The sequence below is a fragment of the Musca autumnalis genome, unplaced genomic scaffold, assembly GCF_047663935.1.
Source record: "Musca autumnalis isolate F117 unplaced genomic scaffold, ASM4766393v1 scaffold_4, whole genome shotgun sequence".
Classification (NCBI taxonomy): Eukaryota; Metazoa; Arthropoda; class Insecta; order Diptera; family Muscidae; genus Musca; species Musca autumnalis.
The window spans coordinates 155,845,494-155,861,875 of record NW_027411977.1 but is presented as its reverse complement, the minus strand read 5'-3'; the positions used below and the strand labels follow the sequence as shown (position 1 = coordinate 155,861,875).

Genomic DNA, 16,382 nt, shown 5'->3' with positions numbered 1-16,382 from the left:
TACAATTTTTAGTTATCCGGCAGTCGGAACACTACGATTTTTTGTGATCCGGCAGTCGGAATACTACGATTTTTAGTACTCCGTTGTTTCGATTTTTAGAGATCCGGCAGTCGGAACACTATCAGCCCAATCATGAATATACTTGCGGAATGCAGTTCTCGCGGAATAGTTTTTTCTCGAGAGAACATTCCTCCTATCATGAATAGCTGGGGAAAAATAATCATTGAATTTGGCAGCACTGAAGGGTCGTTTTCATACCTTGTGTGCCCTAATTGTTGTGAAAACAAAGAGAAAATGTCAAGTGTTTGTGTTTTTAGACAAAATAAACAAATTTAATCAAATAAATTACTCTTTTACACATCAAAGAAATTCAGAAGATGTTACTTGTTATGAAAATCATCAAATAAGATTGTAAAAATGCAAGGAAACAGTGCATTGTGCTATCGAACTGCCACTATCATGAATGTATAAAAAACGAGTGTTTTTAATAAAGTGATGGCAAAAATTCAAAAAATATGAATTTTGAAGTAAAAATAATTGCTTTATTTATCCAGTGTTTTTCAACAATATCGAAGCGGAGTTTTGTATGTGCAAAATTCTGCCAACCTTCGATGATAAAGTTGAGAGTGACCGAGTTTGCAAACTAATGTTATTTTGTGAAATATGTTAATTTTTTAATAAATTTCCATCGCGAATTGAAGATTTTAGTATAAAACCCCAACAAAAGTGTTTATTTTGCATGTTTTGTACAAAGTTTGTGGGAAATACTAAGATTTTTTGTAAACTCCCTTCAGTTTTGCAAGGGAGATTTTTTTGGAGGAAAACACATGTTTGAGAGCGTTCATGATACCTACTTTTTCTCCATAGGAATTTTTTTCCGTGCGGATTTTTTGTTTGTGATAGCAAAGAAGGGAAAAAGAGAGAAATTCCGCACGGAATTTTCATTCATGATTGGGCTGTATAATGTTTAGTGATCCGGCAGTCGATTTTCAGAGATCCGGCAGTCGGAACACTAAAATTTTTAGTGATCCGGCAGTCGGAACACTACGATTTTTTAGTGATCCGTCAGTCTGAACACTACGATTTTTAGTGCTCCGCAACCGAACACTACGATTTTTATGGATCCATTGTCCAAAAATCAAATCAGGCGTTTTTCACGTGTTCTATTAAATTTTATTTTTTAATTTGTATTTATTAAAAAAAATTATAAAATATTTAATTTTCCTCACAAACCATTGTACAACAACCGAATCAATGTTTTTCATATTTTCTACTTAAGTTCCCAACGTTATTAATTAATATTTATACATACATGGATTTAAGAGGTGTATCTGAGTTTTTATGTCTTAATTTGTACTTATCTCAAAAATTATAAATATTTAATTTTCCTCGCAAATCATAATAAACTCGTGTGTGGTACATTATCATTACGTTATTTTTTAGTGTTCCGACATGTGGTACACAACGATTTTTTAGTGCTCCGACTGCGGAGCACTACGATTTTTAGTGTTCCGACTGCGGAGCACTACGATTTTTAGTGTTCCGACTGCGGAGCACTACGATTTTTAGTGTTCCGACAGCGGTACCCAACGTTTTTAGTGTACCAAAATGTGGTACACTACGTTTATCGTTGTGCTCCGGAACAGTATCACTAAAATATTTTTTAGTGTTTGTGTTCCGGAACACTAACGCTAAAAATATTTTAGTGATACTGTTCTCGGAGCGGTACACTATGTTAGTGTACTGTTTATTTTCGAACTCTGATCAAAAGTGGCTTAAGTTTCGCCAAAAAGTCTGACTCCACGAGCTACGTTTGGGTGGGCTTCCATTGTTTCAAGCAGCATTTCAAATTGCTTTTTTGTAGTAATTTTTACCAATATAAGTAGTGAAACACCAAAAAAAACGTATATAATATTATTATTATTCGTTTATAAAAATGCACGGCGACAGCTAATTTGCTGTCGGCGGAAAATGAACTTTATAGCGAAGGATTTTGACGTCGTCGGGCGACTTCTGCCATACGTAATGGAAAATTGCAACTGGCAACGCGACACGAGTCGCGTCGCAATACGAGTCGCGTCGCAATACGGAATCGACCCATAAATCGACACGGTGAAGCCCAAAAATTGTTTTAAAAAAATATATATATTAAAAGTTGTAATTTTATTTAAAACTAACAATGTAAACAAGTATCAACAAAGCAAATAATGTGTACATCCGATGCCTTCTCAACAACGACTTGCAAAACATGAGAGAAAAAATATGTAATCATTTCTTCATATTTTATAAATATTTCTAGTTCACTTTTTTAATAGTTATACGATATATAATCGAAATAAAATGAATTTTTTACATTTTCAGCACAAGAATCGAGTGGTAAGCAAGGCGTTCTGGGACCAACTAAAATATATCTAGCTGTTCAACCCTCCAATACAAGTGGTCAACCACCGCCGCTGACACCAGTTCATCAATCACAACAGCAAGTGAGTAGTTGTTAAATTTAATAAGTACTTATCGTCGCTAGAAATGCAAATCTACAATTTTAAAATTGTATTTAACGTTATTTTTAACCGAAACATGAAATTTTTCGATATTTTGCAACAATTGTTACAAGATATTATTGGATTTTGTTTTTTACTGAAATTTGACAATTGTATAATTGGAATCTTAATAGAGATTACTGGGGAATTTTCCAGTAGCATTAAGCAAGGGCAAGGATTGCACACACGTATTTTTGATTTGATATTTCTTTTTGAAATTTGATAATTAGAATTTTCAGTTTTAGTGTAGTTAACCATTTTGCATTTCAAGTGACTATAACTATTTCAGTATTTTAATTTTTCATAAATTAAAAAAAAGTCGCCAAACCCATTTATTTTTTAAGTATATATTTATACATTTATAGTTGTCTTAGTTACCGTATGTACATATATTTTATTGTTAGTTAATATTAATTTATTACTGTTTAAGATTTGTCTACTTTATGTGAAACTGTTCCAATATTTTTTTTATTATTAATATTTTTTCGTTCATGCACATATCAATATTTGAGGCTCATGACTATTTTAGTTTAGTGTATATTCTAAATTTACAGAACGGATACTGAGTTTCAGACTATTGTTATATCCGAAAATATTACATTTCCATTAGAGGAAGCATTGATGAACAACACAAATGTTTATCAATGTTTTATGTATAAACAGTGAAATAGCTACATAATAATTATTTGTTCATTATTACTACTTCCTTTTTGTATAAGTTCAAAGCATTCTTTTTATTACAAATTGCACTAATTTTCTGTCCTATATTTTAGTTGGCAAAATTAATTTTTGTCTTATTTAAACGTCTTTAATTTAAGGAAATTTTGAGAATATATGTAATGTAAAGCGCTTTTTGCAAATAAACTTTTGATTGATTTAACAATACCTAAATTGTTTTTATTCGAATATCGCATGGTTTTCTGATTTTATTTAGTAGTGAAAATATCGGGATTGTATAATTCTAAATATTTGGTGCACTTGCAGAGAAATAAATTTAAATATCAACTTTATAAACTGATATTAGAATGTATAATTTTCATTTTGAAATATTTGAATTTGCCATAAACAATGACAAAACATGTCTTTCGATTAGTTGGATGATTATTTGCAATTGGCCTTTGTGTTCACAAAAAGCGCTCGCTAAATGTAAAGATTCTAAATTGGAAAAGCAATTTGTAGGCACAAAATAAATATCTGTAACTTCTATGCATCTCTATGTATATAATCTAAAGAAAATTTGTAAATAAATGTGGCCATTCAAGAAATCTTTAAAGTATTTTTGAAGAGATTAACTATCATAATTGGATCGCATTTACTGCGTGAATAATGAAAAAAAAAAAATATTTTGATAACACAAAGGCTTGTTCATTTTTAATCATCTCATCTAAACGCAAGAAGGCTGAAAATAATGCAACAATTAAGCACTTAAAATTGGCACACAAGCATCTGATAAACGACTCTCTATATATTAATTAATTGTTAATCTCTTCGAAAACTTTTTTAAAGGTTTCCTGGAATAAGTACTACAACTGATCCCATTTTAACATTTTAATAAGGTATGACTTTATACATAGCATGGGATGATTATAAATCATCACAGATTTGTATCCTGCAATCTGACTAAACATTAATATCTGTGAAGTTTATAGTTTTCCCACAAACAGACATTATGTAGACTTACATTTCACTTGTATATACTACAGAATGAAGACTCGTACTTAACAAAAACGTTCAAATTTTTGTAGACGACCTACGTAACTAAACTAAAAGCACCAATCGAAAAATGCAACAATGCTGCACAACAAATAGTTTCGAATAGCAACATTACCAGCAACTACAATTGTCATTCAAATAAAGAAGCAATAAATACTGAAACCACAAACTCCTCAGTATCAAATACAGAAACAACTGATATAAAGCTTGATGTAACATCGCAATATATAGACTTCTCTTCTCCAGATCTTCACAATACAAGTAAGTATTAGTACTTTTCATAGAGCTTGCAAAACTATATAATCATAACTTTTTTTATCCAAGGCGTTAATTTTACATCAGATACAGATAGTATTAATTTGGAGCTAAAAAATCAAAATATGAATGCGACAAGTGTTTCTCAAATCAATGATTCGTGTACTAGAAAACTAACCAAATGCAATGAATATGAGGTTCTACTACATACTCCTCCCATTAAAAAAATTAAAAGAGAAAATAATGTTTCGCCGTCTTTAATTGCCAAATTGGAAGGGGAAAACAACTGCAACCTAACAAATGACATGAACAGAGTTAATTTATTGGTAAGTTAAATATCCATTACTTGTAATATCACCATTAGGGTTAGTCATTTTTTAATTTTTTTTTTCGAATATCAAAAATCTGTGGAAATGGCATGTAGGGCAGGCAAAAATAATAAGAATTGCGTTTTTATTTTTTCGAAATTGTAAAAAAACCTTCCGCACAAAATGCAATTACTTTAGCTAAAAACAAACTTTTTTAAATTTACTTTTTTTTTAATTTTTAAATTTGAGAAATTTTTTTCTGCAATAGATTTTCTTGGAAATAATTTTTTTTAGTTGGTTTTAGTGCATCGATTTCAAATATGCAATTTGATCAAAAATCTGTCATTTAGTTTTTAAGCTCCATCGATTTTAAAATTTGCAACTCGGTTTCATTTCCCAGTTTTAAAAATTTTAAATGAGTTGCTCTAATAAAAGTTTGACAATACAGAAGTAATGTCATAATAGATAATTTATATCGTTTTGAGTTTTAAGTTATTTTTTCATAGTTTGTGTTCACATCGCCATGTCGTTTAAAAAAAGTTGCAAAAATTTCCAAAAAAACAGTGATAACTGGGTCAAAAATTTTAAAGCAAAAAGACCGAATGAAATAAAAAAGCTGTTTTGCCGCTATACCATTTATACGAATTTCCGAAAGAAATCAATATAATTGAAAGATATAGAGGATTAGTGCTTGAGAAATGTAAAAAAATATTATCAAATTTTAAAAATCACAAAAAAAAACCAAATAAAAAAGTTGGTTTTGAGCTAAAGTAATTGCATTTTGTGCGGAACGTTTTTTCACAATTTCGAAAAAGTAAAAACGCAATTCTGCATGTTTTTGCCTGCCCTATATGCTATTTCCACAGATTTTGAATTTAAAAAAAATGACTAACCCTAATCACCATCATTAAGAAAACTTCAACATACGACTTAAAATAAAGAAAATACAATGGATGGGCAAATATCCGTCATAATAAATAACAAATTGCATTTGAAAGAGGAAAAGTTAGATGATAGCGAAGTCGCTCCACATCCGGAATGTCTGATGAGCCGCTACCAAAGGCGAAACATTATTGATCATAAAGCTCGATTTCCAACGAGAAATTAATTAAAAAATTAATACTAAAAATGATCTTCGCCTAAAAAGGCAAAATTCCAGTAGTGCTTGCAGGCTTCTTATGTCTGATCTTTCCGGTAGAGAGCAAATGGTTTGTGTTGGTGGTCTGTGAAGAGTGGTGTTCCCCAAGGTTCGGTGCTTGGGCCACTCTTGTTTATATTATTCGTTAATGACCTGTTTCCAAAGCTGCAAAGTTGGTGTATGCCATTTGCCTTTGCGGACGACATACACTTGCTTTTTGTTGGTGACGTCAGGTATACTTCTGTTCTGCAATCTAAGATTGATCTGTACTGCACTTGTGGATGTCTGACAACAGGTTGAATGTAAATCCGTCAAAGAGAAAAGCAATGCTCCACATCAAAGCAAAGCTTCACATCAAAGCAAAGCTTCACATCAATTTCCAACCACAATTTTATGTTGCGATATGACAGCGCATATTTGGATTTTGTTGGCCACTTGTGTTGTTTCGGTATTTTAATGGATGACAAACTTACCTTTACCCACCATATTAATACAGTTGTATCAAAAATCAATCATTCCCTAAAGGGTGTTTACACTATCTATCAATGTCATATGAGCTGTCACTTCTTTTATCCATTCGACATCCTTTATGTTTGTCAAAGTCCATACCACTTTCAGTTTTTGCGTTCACACTAGCATACAATTTCATATGACCACAAAATATAAATCACACAAATAACACAATTTATATTGTTAAAAACTTTAATCGCAATCACTTTTTCGTTTTCTTTACCTATTTCCTTAATTTTTTGGTAAAATTGTTTTCTTCTAACAATTAATTTCTCAACTGCATACAAAAATATATGGCCGAACAGAGCGCATATGAGCATATGAGTTGCCACATCATATTGATAGATGAAAATTTTCATAGTGTTCACACTATGTGTACAACATTCCAAGGTAGCAAATTTGACATCTCATATGACATTCGTAGATAGTGTAAACACCCCTTTAGATGTCTTTATGGTACCGATCTTTATTTACCGATACATGTGAGGCAGCGTTTGGCCCAGAGTCTGGTGTTACCTATAGTTACCTATGGTTTAGAGTTATACTCTGGTACAACTCAAGGTAATGTAGATGTACTGAGGCTTGCTGTAAACAGAGTAGTTCGTTACGTATATGGAGTAAATCGGCGTGTTCATATTTCACCTTATGTGGCAAAGTTTTTAGGTTCAACATTTCCAAATTTTATAGAAGTACGTCTGCTTTTATTTTTTTTTTTTTTTTTACAAATTGGTTAGGAACCAATGCCCCCGATTCTTGATGCCTTCTTTTAATTTTTCTATATTTACAAGGCGTAATCAATTAAATATTTTGAATGCTGTTCATCTTATGGATACGTCATTTGAAGTAAGAGTAGCTCGAATTTTGAATATCTTGCCCAACGATATGAAAGTTTTCAATGTTTCCCCGACAACTTATGCAAAACGTCTTATATGCAACTTAACTTAATTTTTTTCACCTACTTTTAATGAGTTTTTATGTGATCGTTAAAAGGTTCTGTCATTTGTACCCCAGATCTCACATTCTATATGGCAAATAACAAAATTCCTTTGCAATTCCATTTGAAAAAAATTAAAAAAATTTTTTGCGAGCACATCTACAATTTTTGGTATAGAGTTAAAGGAAAAAAATCTGGTTTCAAATCTGCTCGCGTTCATGAAATTGGCTGATGCGCGCAAAAGTTATAGCGGTTTTTATCCTCTTATAAAGAAAAAATATTTTAAAATTTCTTATTTTTTGTATAGAGAAAATGTAAGCATATATCAGTAACAGCATTTGATATTCATCCGTAGATGCACCAAAATTTCCAAAATGTGGTTTTATTTTCGCTGAAAATAAAAAAAAATTAAAAAAAAAACCTGGCAATAAATTCAAATTATACTAACTCAGAGTCCGTATAAACCTCTAAAAACTAAATTAAAAATACGTACAGAAACTAGACAACGCGTAAAAAAATGTGAAACCAAAATTATACACATTGGCTTTATAAATTGGATATTATAACAACAACAAAAGAGAAACAACTCATTGTTGGAAAATATTGTTACAAATATATTTTTTGGTTTGTTTCGAAAAATTAGAAAAAAATATTTGAGAGTTATCCAACTATTTCGCTAAAATCTAATACATAAATTAAAGTATTCTGCTAAAGCTTTATCAAAATATATGGTTTACCATCGTGAAAGCTTAACTGCTTACTGTGATAACTTATAAGGATAGGAAATTAAGAGTAATATTGAAATTACTATCATTTAAAAGATATGAAAATTAAAAAGCCTTTAACTCGCGAATTAGTTAAAGTCGGTTGATGCGCATCCGATTTTGGATAAAGCGAATCAATCTCTTTCAATATTTATGCATATCTCGATGTTTCAGTCAGCGGCCATTGTGTGCCGCCAGTTGCATCATGCACTGCAAAAAACCTTAAAGTTGGTAAAAGTCGCGTAATGTGCATACGATTTTGATGCGCATCCGGTTTCATCAATCCCCGTCAAAAATACGTCAATATACACCTATTTCAAATAGATTCTTCAAAAACCGCGGATGTGCCTCCACATTCAATTTTTGGCGAAATACCCATATTACTAGCGTATCTCTGTTTTTTTTTATGACACGTGCTTTCGCAAATATTATAATCGCGAGTAAAGGATTCCATTTATGTAAAAAATTTTAAAGAAAATCGCGGTTTAGTACGCGGATTTGTCAAAATATATTTTTGCTGATTTTCCGATTTTCAAGGTATCTATATACGCGGTTTTAGTAGATGAATTCGATCGCGGAAGGCTACATTAGAACCGTCGCGTAAAAAAACTAAATTCACGCGGGTTTCAAAGGAAATTGAATGACAGTTGTATATTTTACACGCAAAAAATATGTTTTGTAAGAAAATTGACGCATGAAATTTTGGCCTTTTGACTCCAATTACTAGGATGCTGTAAGGAGCACACTCATGACATATGCACCAAACGACGTAAAATCACGAGTTCTATAATCGTGTTATGAGTTTGGAATATTATCTTCTTGCGCGTCCGGATTATTAAAAAAAATTCAAAAAACCCCGAAATTCCGGCTTCAAAATGTCAGCATCAATTTTAGGTGAATGCAGTGGATATATCGAAAAATCATACACTGCTATCTTACTGCCCATGGAGTATTCTGTGATTCATTCTTTGGGAATAGGTCTATAAAATGTAAGGTTAAGCCAGAAATCGCATGGGAACATAAAAAAACTTGTTGGCTTCAACCCATTTTTACCCATTTTTCTACATTATTGCCAACACAGCTTCCACGAAAATTAATTTTAATGGTCGACATTATGGAATCCCTCCTAAAACACTTCATTTTAAAGAATTGTAGTCATACTTTATAGAATATGATTGCAAAACATTTTTGTTATTTACCATATACATAAATTTATTATATTCCTCATTGTATTATTATTCTGAATTTTAATTATACAATTGTCAAATTATTTGTTTTGAGTAGTGATAACTAGACATCGGATTTTAGCATGTTTTTTATTTCTTATCCGATTGGACTCAAATTTTGGATCTAGACGTTTTGAAGGTCAATTTTTCAATATTTTTTTGGGGTCATATCAAAAACATGCAAAAAATATGCAAAATATATGCAAAAAATATGCCAAATATTTTTTTTTATTATTTTCTTTATTTGCAATCTATTTAAATATAAAATAATAAGCAAATGTTATAATGTGTATAATATTAACAGAGTAGTTAAGATCCTTTAATCTTAACTCATTTACAAATTTACATTGATCACTTATTCATAAATATATCTTTTCTATACTTCTTTATGGTTAACATAACTCCTACACAAATATACATCGTTGTTTTTTATTTATACATTACATTTTTTATGATTATCCTAAAAAGGGAGATCTAAAATGTGTTTTCTTTTTAACCTTCGGACTTCATTACTATCATCTAGTAGAGCTATGGCTAGGGGATTAGAATGATTACTTAATCTGTTGAGGTAGTTTGTACTTCTCTTCGTTATTTCATCCTTCACTTTTGGAACGCCAAGATCATTGTGTAGGCAATTATTATTTACAAACCAAGGTGCGTTTGATAATCTAAGTGTCTTCGATTGATATCTTTGCAAAATTTCTATATTTGAATTGCTCGCCGTTCCCCACAATTCGATACCATAAGACCATACAGGTTTCAAAACAGTTTTATTAAGTCGGACTTTATTTTCCAAACTTAGTTGAGACTTTGGATTAAGTAACCAATACATCTTTTTTGTCTTAATGTCAACCTCTTTTCTTTCTGATTGAATGTGTTCTTTCCATGTTAACCTTCGATCAATGCGGAACCCAAGATACTTCGCACAGTTTGAAGTAGGAATTTCAGCTCCATTCAGAGTGAGCGATGGACAATTTTCTTTTCTCAAAGTGTAAGTGACATTCGTAGACTTGTCAGGGTTGACTTTTATGTTCCACTTATTAAACCATGAATTTAGTTGATCAAGTTGCCTCTGAACTGTATTGGAAGCTTCGTGTGGGTTAACGCTTGTGGCCAAGATAGCGGTGTCATCGGCAAATGTGGCAATAGTGACATCAGTATTAGTTGGCATATCCGAGGTATATATTGTGTACATGACAGGTCCCATAACACTCCCATGAGGTACTCCAGATTGTATAATTCCAATAACGGATTCTTCATTATTAACGGACACGAAAAATCGATCGCTAAGATATGATCTTAAAACCAAGTATAAAGGTGTTGGTAATATTTTTTCAGCTTAAAGAGCAATCCGGCATGCCAGACACTATAAAAGCTTGCTTGACATCTACAAATGCTGCGCAACAATACATTTTCTTTTCCAGAGATTCTCTAATTACTCCAACGATCCTGTGACATTGCTCTGGTGTGCCATGTTTTTGTCCAAACTGATGGTCTGGAATAAGGTTCAAGCATTTAAGTATTAGAATCATACGCTTTTGGAAAAGCCTTTCAAAAATCTTCGAAAATACTGGAAGCAAGCTTATGGGTCGATACGAGCTTAGTATGTTTTCGGGCTTATTTGGCTTATGTACCATTATAATTTTTGCGTATTTCCACTGAGAGGGAAAATGACCCAACCTCAGAATAGAGTTAAATAAGGTTGTCAGAAAAACAAGCGCCTTTTTGGGTAATGATTTTAGTATTTTGGTATTTATGTTATCGTACCCAGGAGATTTCTTAGCTTTAAGTTTTTTTATTTCCATGACGACTTCCTGAAAGGTAAACGGTTTAACAGGGCGAGACATTTGGCATGGACTGTCAAGAAAATCTTCAACTATTTGCCTATCATTAGTATTACATAACGAGAATGGTGTAAAAGTTTCTTCCAGAAACTCTTTATATGCATCAGCAATTTCTTTATCGGATCTGCACCAAGATCCGTTCGCTTTCTTAATTGGGGTGTTCCTTGTTTGAGGACGTTTTAAATATCTAGTACATTGGTATAAATTGTGATCATTGTTTTCAAATGGGCTCAGTTCCGAAAGATATCTTCCTGTCGCTTCGTTTTTCAAATCATTTAATCGTTTTTTAAGGTATTGAACTGCTCTGTTTAAGTTAGTTTTATCTTGTGGAAGACGAGTTCTTTGCCACACTTTCCTTAATTGCCTTTTTGATTTAATCAGGTTTCTTATTTCAAGCGATACCTGTATATTTGAACTACAATGATTTTCTTCTTCCGGCGTGGAATAAAACACAGCTTCATGAATCAATTGTACGAAGTTCTCAACAGCATCATCAACTTCTTCACCAGATTTTAGAGATGTACCAAGATTGATACGTCTGTCAATCCAATCTTGAAAACATTTAATATTTGTTTTTGATGATATTAGTGGCTTACTTGTTGCTAACGAACATGCATTGACTTTGTAATTTAGCAGAACAGGGGTATGATCAGAGCTTAAATCATCGCAAGATCTAATATCAAAGAAATGTCGTGGGATTGCTGAGCAAATAAAAAAATCCAACAAATCCGGAATTTTTCTAGGATCAGTTGGCCAATATGTTGGTGTTCCGGTGGCAAGAGCTAGATAATTATTTTTAGTAATACACTCATACAATCGTCTGCCTTTTGGATTACATAGGCGGGATCCCCACCAAACGTGTTTGGCGTTGAAATCACCGCCTACTATAAATCTTCTGCCGATGTTTTTGAAAAATTCTTCATAAGAATCACAGTCTATATTGAATCTGGGTGGGAAGTAAACTGAGTATATGTTTGTAAAGGTGTTATTTGCACATTTAATTCTCACACCTGCTGCCTGAAGATAGTTCCTAGAAATGTTAGGAAGAACTTCATATTTGATACCTCTTCTTATGAGAACAGCTGCTCCTCCATGAGCTCTGTCGTCAGAATGGTTGGATATGATTGAATCATATCCGTTTATTCGAAGGAATGATTTAGAAGTTAAATGTGTTTCACATACAAGAAAAACGTCAATACTGTATAGTTTAAAAAAAAATTGTATTTCATTTAAATGATTAATTATGCCATTGGCATTCCATTCCGCAATTATGAGATCTAATTGCATATTTTGGACATCAACATAGACATCATATTGATTAGAGTATTTGTCAACTCAATTTGTTTTTGCAGCATAGTCTCTATCTTCTGCAAAATTACATTTTCATCACCACGTACAGCTTGAGAGTAAGACACACCGTTTTGGAAATTACTTGAATTTGTTTGTTCTTACATGCCATTGTTGTTGTTATATGAAGGTGCAGCTCTTGTTGTTCTTTTTTTAATAAGGTTTTGGTAAAATTGACATCCTCTATAATTAGCAGTATGATTTTGCAAACAGTGAACACATTTAGGAGGAGTTGTTGTTGCTTTAGTACAATCAGTAGTAGAGTGATCGAGACCGCACTTGACACATCTGAACGGGTTGCGACAATAAGACTTGGTATGTCCAAACTCCTGGCACCTGAAGCATTGGACAATTTCGTCTGTCTTCTTGGCAGCTTCAATTTTAACTCTTGCTCCTTCAAAGTTAGTAATTGTTAGGGTTCTACTGTAAACAATCAGAAACTAGGCATCATTGTTATTATACATACACACACACACTTGCTACCCTCATGCTATACTCTTTCTCACTCAGTCAGTCTCTTTCAGTCATTCAGACAACACAGTCATTGTATTACACCACAAGTATTAACACGCACATCAACTATTGTAACGTATTTCAGTTTCCAGAATTAAACAGAATAAATCTTGCTTAAGTTTGTTAATTTATCAATAAGTCTTTTATTTACAACATAAAAGCACAACTAAATCTTTTACTCAAACGTAAGAGTACAACAACTGGCGACGAGGACGGTGAATAAAGAAATAAATTCTTTAATTTCAATTCATCTACGCAAAAATCAACTGCACATAAAATGTCAAGCGAGAACATTGTGAAATTACTAGCTGAACAGCAAGCGGCTATGAATCTTCAAACGCAGTTACTGCAACAATTAACAAATTTACTTCAAGCACAGAGTACTGGAAACACCAAAGATGCTACGAGTCCCAGCACTTCAAAAGCAGCATTGATGGAATCTCTTTCACATTCCATGACAGACTTCGTTTATGAACCGGAAAGCGGATTAATTTTTCAAGCGTGGTACAATCGCTACCAACATGTCTTCGAAAAAGAAGCCCAATCTCTGGACGATCATGACAAGTTGCGTTACTCTGGAGAAAGATGTCAAACAGTGTTCACGAAAGATTCAGGAACTACGTTCTTCCAAAGAATCCAACAGAAATGAGTCTCAAAGACACCCTGGAGAAACTTAACAAACTATTTGGTAAGGTAGAAACTCAAGTGTCTCAACGCTACAAGTGTTTGCAAATGAAAAAACTTGAAGGAGAAGACTATAAGGAATACGCCGGTAGAGTTAACTTACAGTGCGAACTCTTCAAGCTAAATGAAATGCAAGTGGATCAATTCAAGTGTCTAATCTATGTCTTAGGTTTACAATCAAGCAAAGACAACGACATTCGCTTACGTGTACTCAAATTGCTGGACGAAGCAAAGGACTCCACAACTCTAGACACGCTTGTAGATGAAACTCAACGACTCATGGATTTGAAAACAGACAATACATTGATCGAGCATCAATCGCAATCAATATGCGCAGTCAAGAAATTCGCCAAGAACAACAACAAGCATTCCCATAAAATTCCTAAAACGCCCTGCTGGTTATGCGGAGACATGCATTACTCAAAATACTGTCCATTTAAAAATCATAAATGTTCAAAGTGTCAGCAGACAGGTCACAAGGATAACTTTTGCAAAAGCGCAAAACGAGGCAAGTCCACTACAGACAAAACTGCAGTCAAGTCGGACAAAACAAAATACAACGCCAACGCTGTATTCTCTTCAAAGCAACTCCAATTTCAACAATTGCGAAAATATACCACTGTGGAAATAAACAAGAAACAAGTCAAATTACAAATCGACACAGCATCTGATATTTCAATCATATCACGATCAACATGGGAATACATAGGTAAGCCTCACGTACACAAAACAAATGATACTGCAACAGACGTGAATTCCAATAGCATCAGCCTAATCGGAAAGTGTCAATGCAACATAACGGTATCAGACAAAACGCTAACTCTACAATGTTACGTCACGGAAATCGATAACTTAAACATAATGGGTATCGACTGGATACAAAGTTTTAATCTTTGGGACAAACCAATTTCAGCTTGGTGTCGCCAAATATCAAACGATGAATACATATCAAACCTGAGAAGCAAGTTCAAACCTGTTTTCGACAACAGCAGTCTTGGCCTTTGTACAAAAACCAAAGTGCATATTAAACTTCTTCCAGACGCAAAAGAAACATTCATTGCAAAACGCCCAGTACCATATGCCGTGAGAACAGAAATAGAAACAGAGCTAGATAGACTTGAAAAAGCAAATATCATCACACCAGTCAATTCTTCAAAATTTGCAGCGCCAATAGTCGTAAGTAGAAGGAACGGAAAAATTAGAATTTGTGCAGACTATTCCACGGGTCTCAACAATTCAATTGAACCAAATCAGTATCCTCTGCCCACTCCTGAAGAAATTCTCTCAGATTGTCACGATTGTATGATATTTAGTCATTTGGATCTCTCTGACGCATATCTACAAGTAGAAGTCGACGATCAAAGCAAAGACTTGCTAACTATTAATACTCACAAAGGGTTATACAGATTTAATCGCCTCACTCCAGGTATAAAATCAGCACCAGGATCCTTCCAGCGAATCATGGATGAGCTATGCACAGGCATCCAAGGAGCACGAGCGTACATAGACGACATAGTCGTGGCAAGTAGATCTCTTCACGATCACAAAACTAATCTTAATTTGTTATTACAGAAAATTCAAGATTACGGGTTCAAACTCAAATTCGAAAAATGTCAATTTTTCAAACCATCAATCAAGTATCTAGGTCAAATCATAGATAAAAATGGCATACGACCTGATCCAGATAAAATTCTTGCAATACAGAATCTCAAGGTCCCTGAAAACATTTCAGAAGTACGATCTTTACTAGGCTCCATAAACCACTATGGAAAGTATGTCTACAACATGAGAAACATCCGAAAACCACTAGATGATCTCTTAAAAAAAGATTACAAATTCATTTGGACCAAAGAATGTCAACAATCTCTCAACGAATTCAAACGCATTCTAACATCGGATTTGCTACTAACTCATTACAATCCAGCATTGCCAATTCACATTGCAGCGGACGCATCATCACATGGCATCGGAGCGGTAATATACCATACTTACCCAGACAACAGTGTCAAAGCCATTCATCACGTCTCAAGATCACTTACTCCAACGGAGCGAAATTACAGTCAAATCGAAAAAGAAGGACTAGCACTAGTTTTCGCCGTACAACGTTTCCACAAAATGATTTTCGGAAGAAAATTCACCCTACATACCGACCATAAGCCATTGCTCACCATATTTGGTTCCAAAAAAGGTATTCCGGTCTACACCGCGAACAGGTTACAACGTTGGGCTCTCATCCTTCTCACCTACGATTTCGATATAAAGTATACCAATACAAAGGATTTTGGACATGCAGACGTTCTGTCAAGATTGATAAGCGCACATGAAAAACCATCAGACGAGTACATCATAGCTTCAATCAACCTAGAAAACGACATAAGATATGACATCACAGACGCCGTATCAACACTACCAGTTAGCTTCAAAATGATACAGGATGCAACCAAAAAGGATTCAACCTTACAAACAGTTTCAAACTACGTATACAACGGCTGGCCAGAAAACAAAAACAGCATAGATTCTTCAATTCTTCCATATTTCAACAGGCAAGATTCAATATCAATAACAGATGATTGTCTTATGTTCAATACGCGCATAATAGTACCCGA

At 33.4% G+C, this 16,382-nt stretch overlaps 1 protein-coding gene across 3 annotated transcripts in view; it reads left to right on the top strand.

Annotated features, from left to right (window-relative positions):
- The window catches only part of E(bx) (nucleosome-remodeling factor subunit NURF301 E(bx)), a 75,490-nt gene that overhangs the window by 38,982 nt on the left and 20,126 nt on the right, over positions 1–16,382 (top strand). The window contains exons 8-11 of one of the 3 annotated variants that reach the window (XR_012412713.1): positions 2,362–2,483; positions 4,047–4,096; positions 4,286–4,514; positions 4,578–4,834. Coding sequence is in view for 1 of the 3 variants with exons in the window: in XM_073984676.1 (XP_073840777.1) it covers positions 2,362–2,483; positions 4,286–4,514; positions 4,578–4,834 (608 nt within the window). In the remaining 2 variants the exon portion in view is untranslated. Of the gene's footprint in view, positions 1–2,361; positions 2,484–4,046; positions 4,097–4,243; positions 4,515–4,577; positions 4,835–16,382 lie in introns of all 3 variants that reach the window. The other 2 variants (XR_012412714.1, XM_073984676.1) reach the window with 2 other exon arrangements.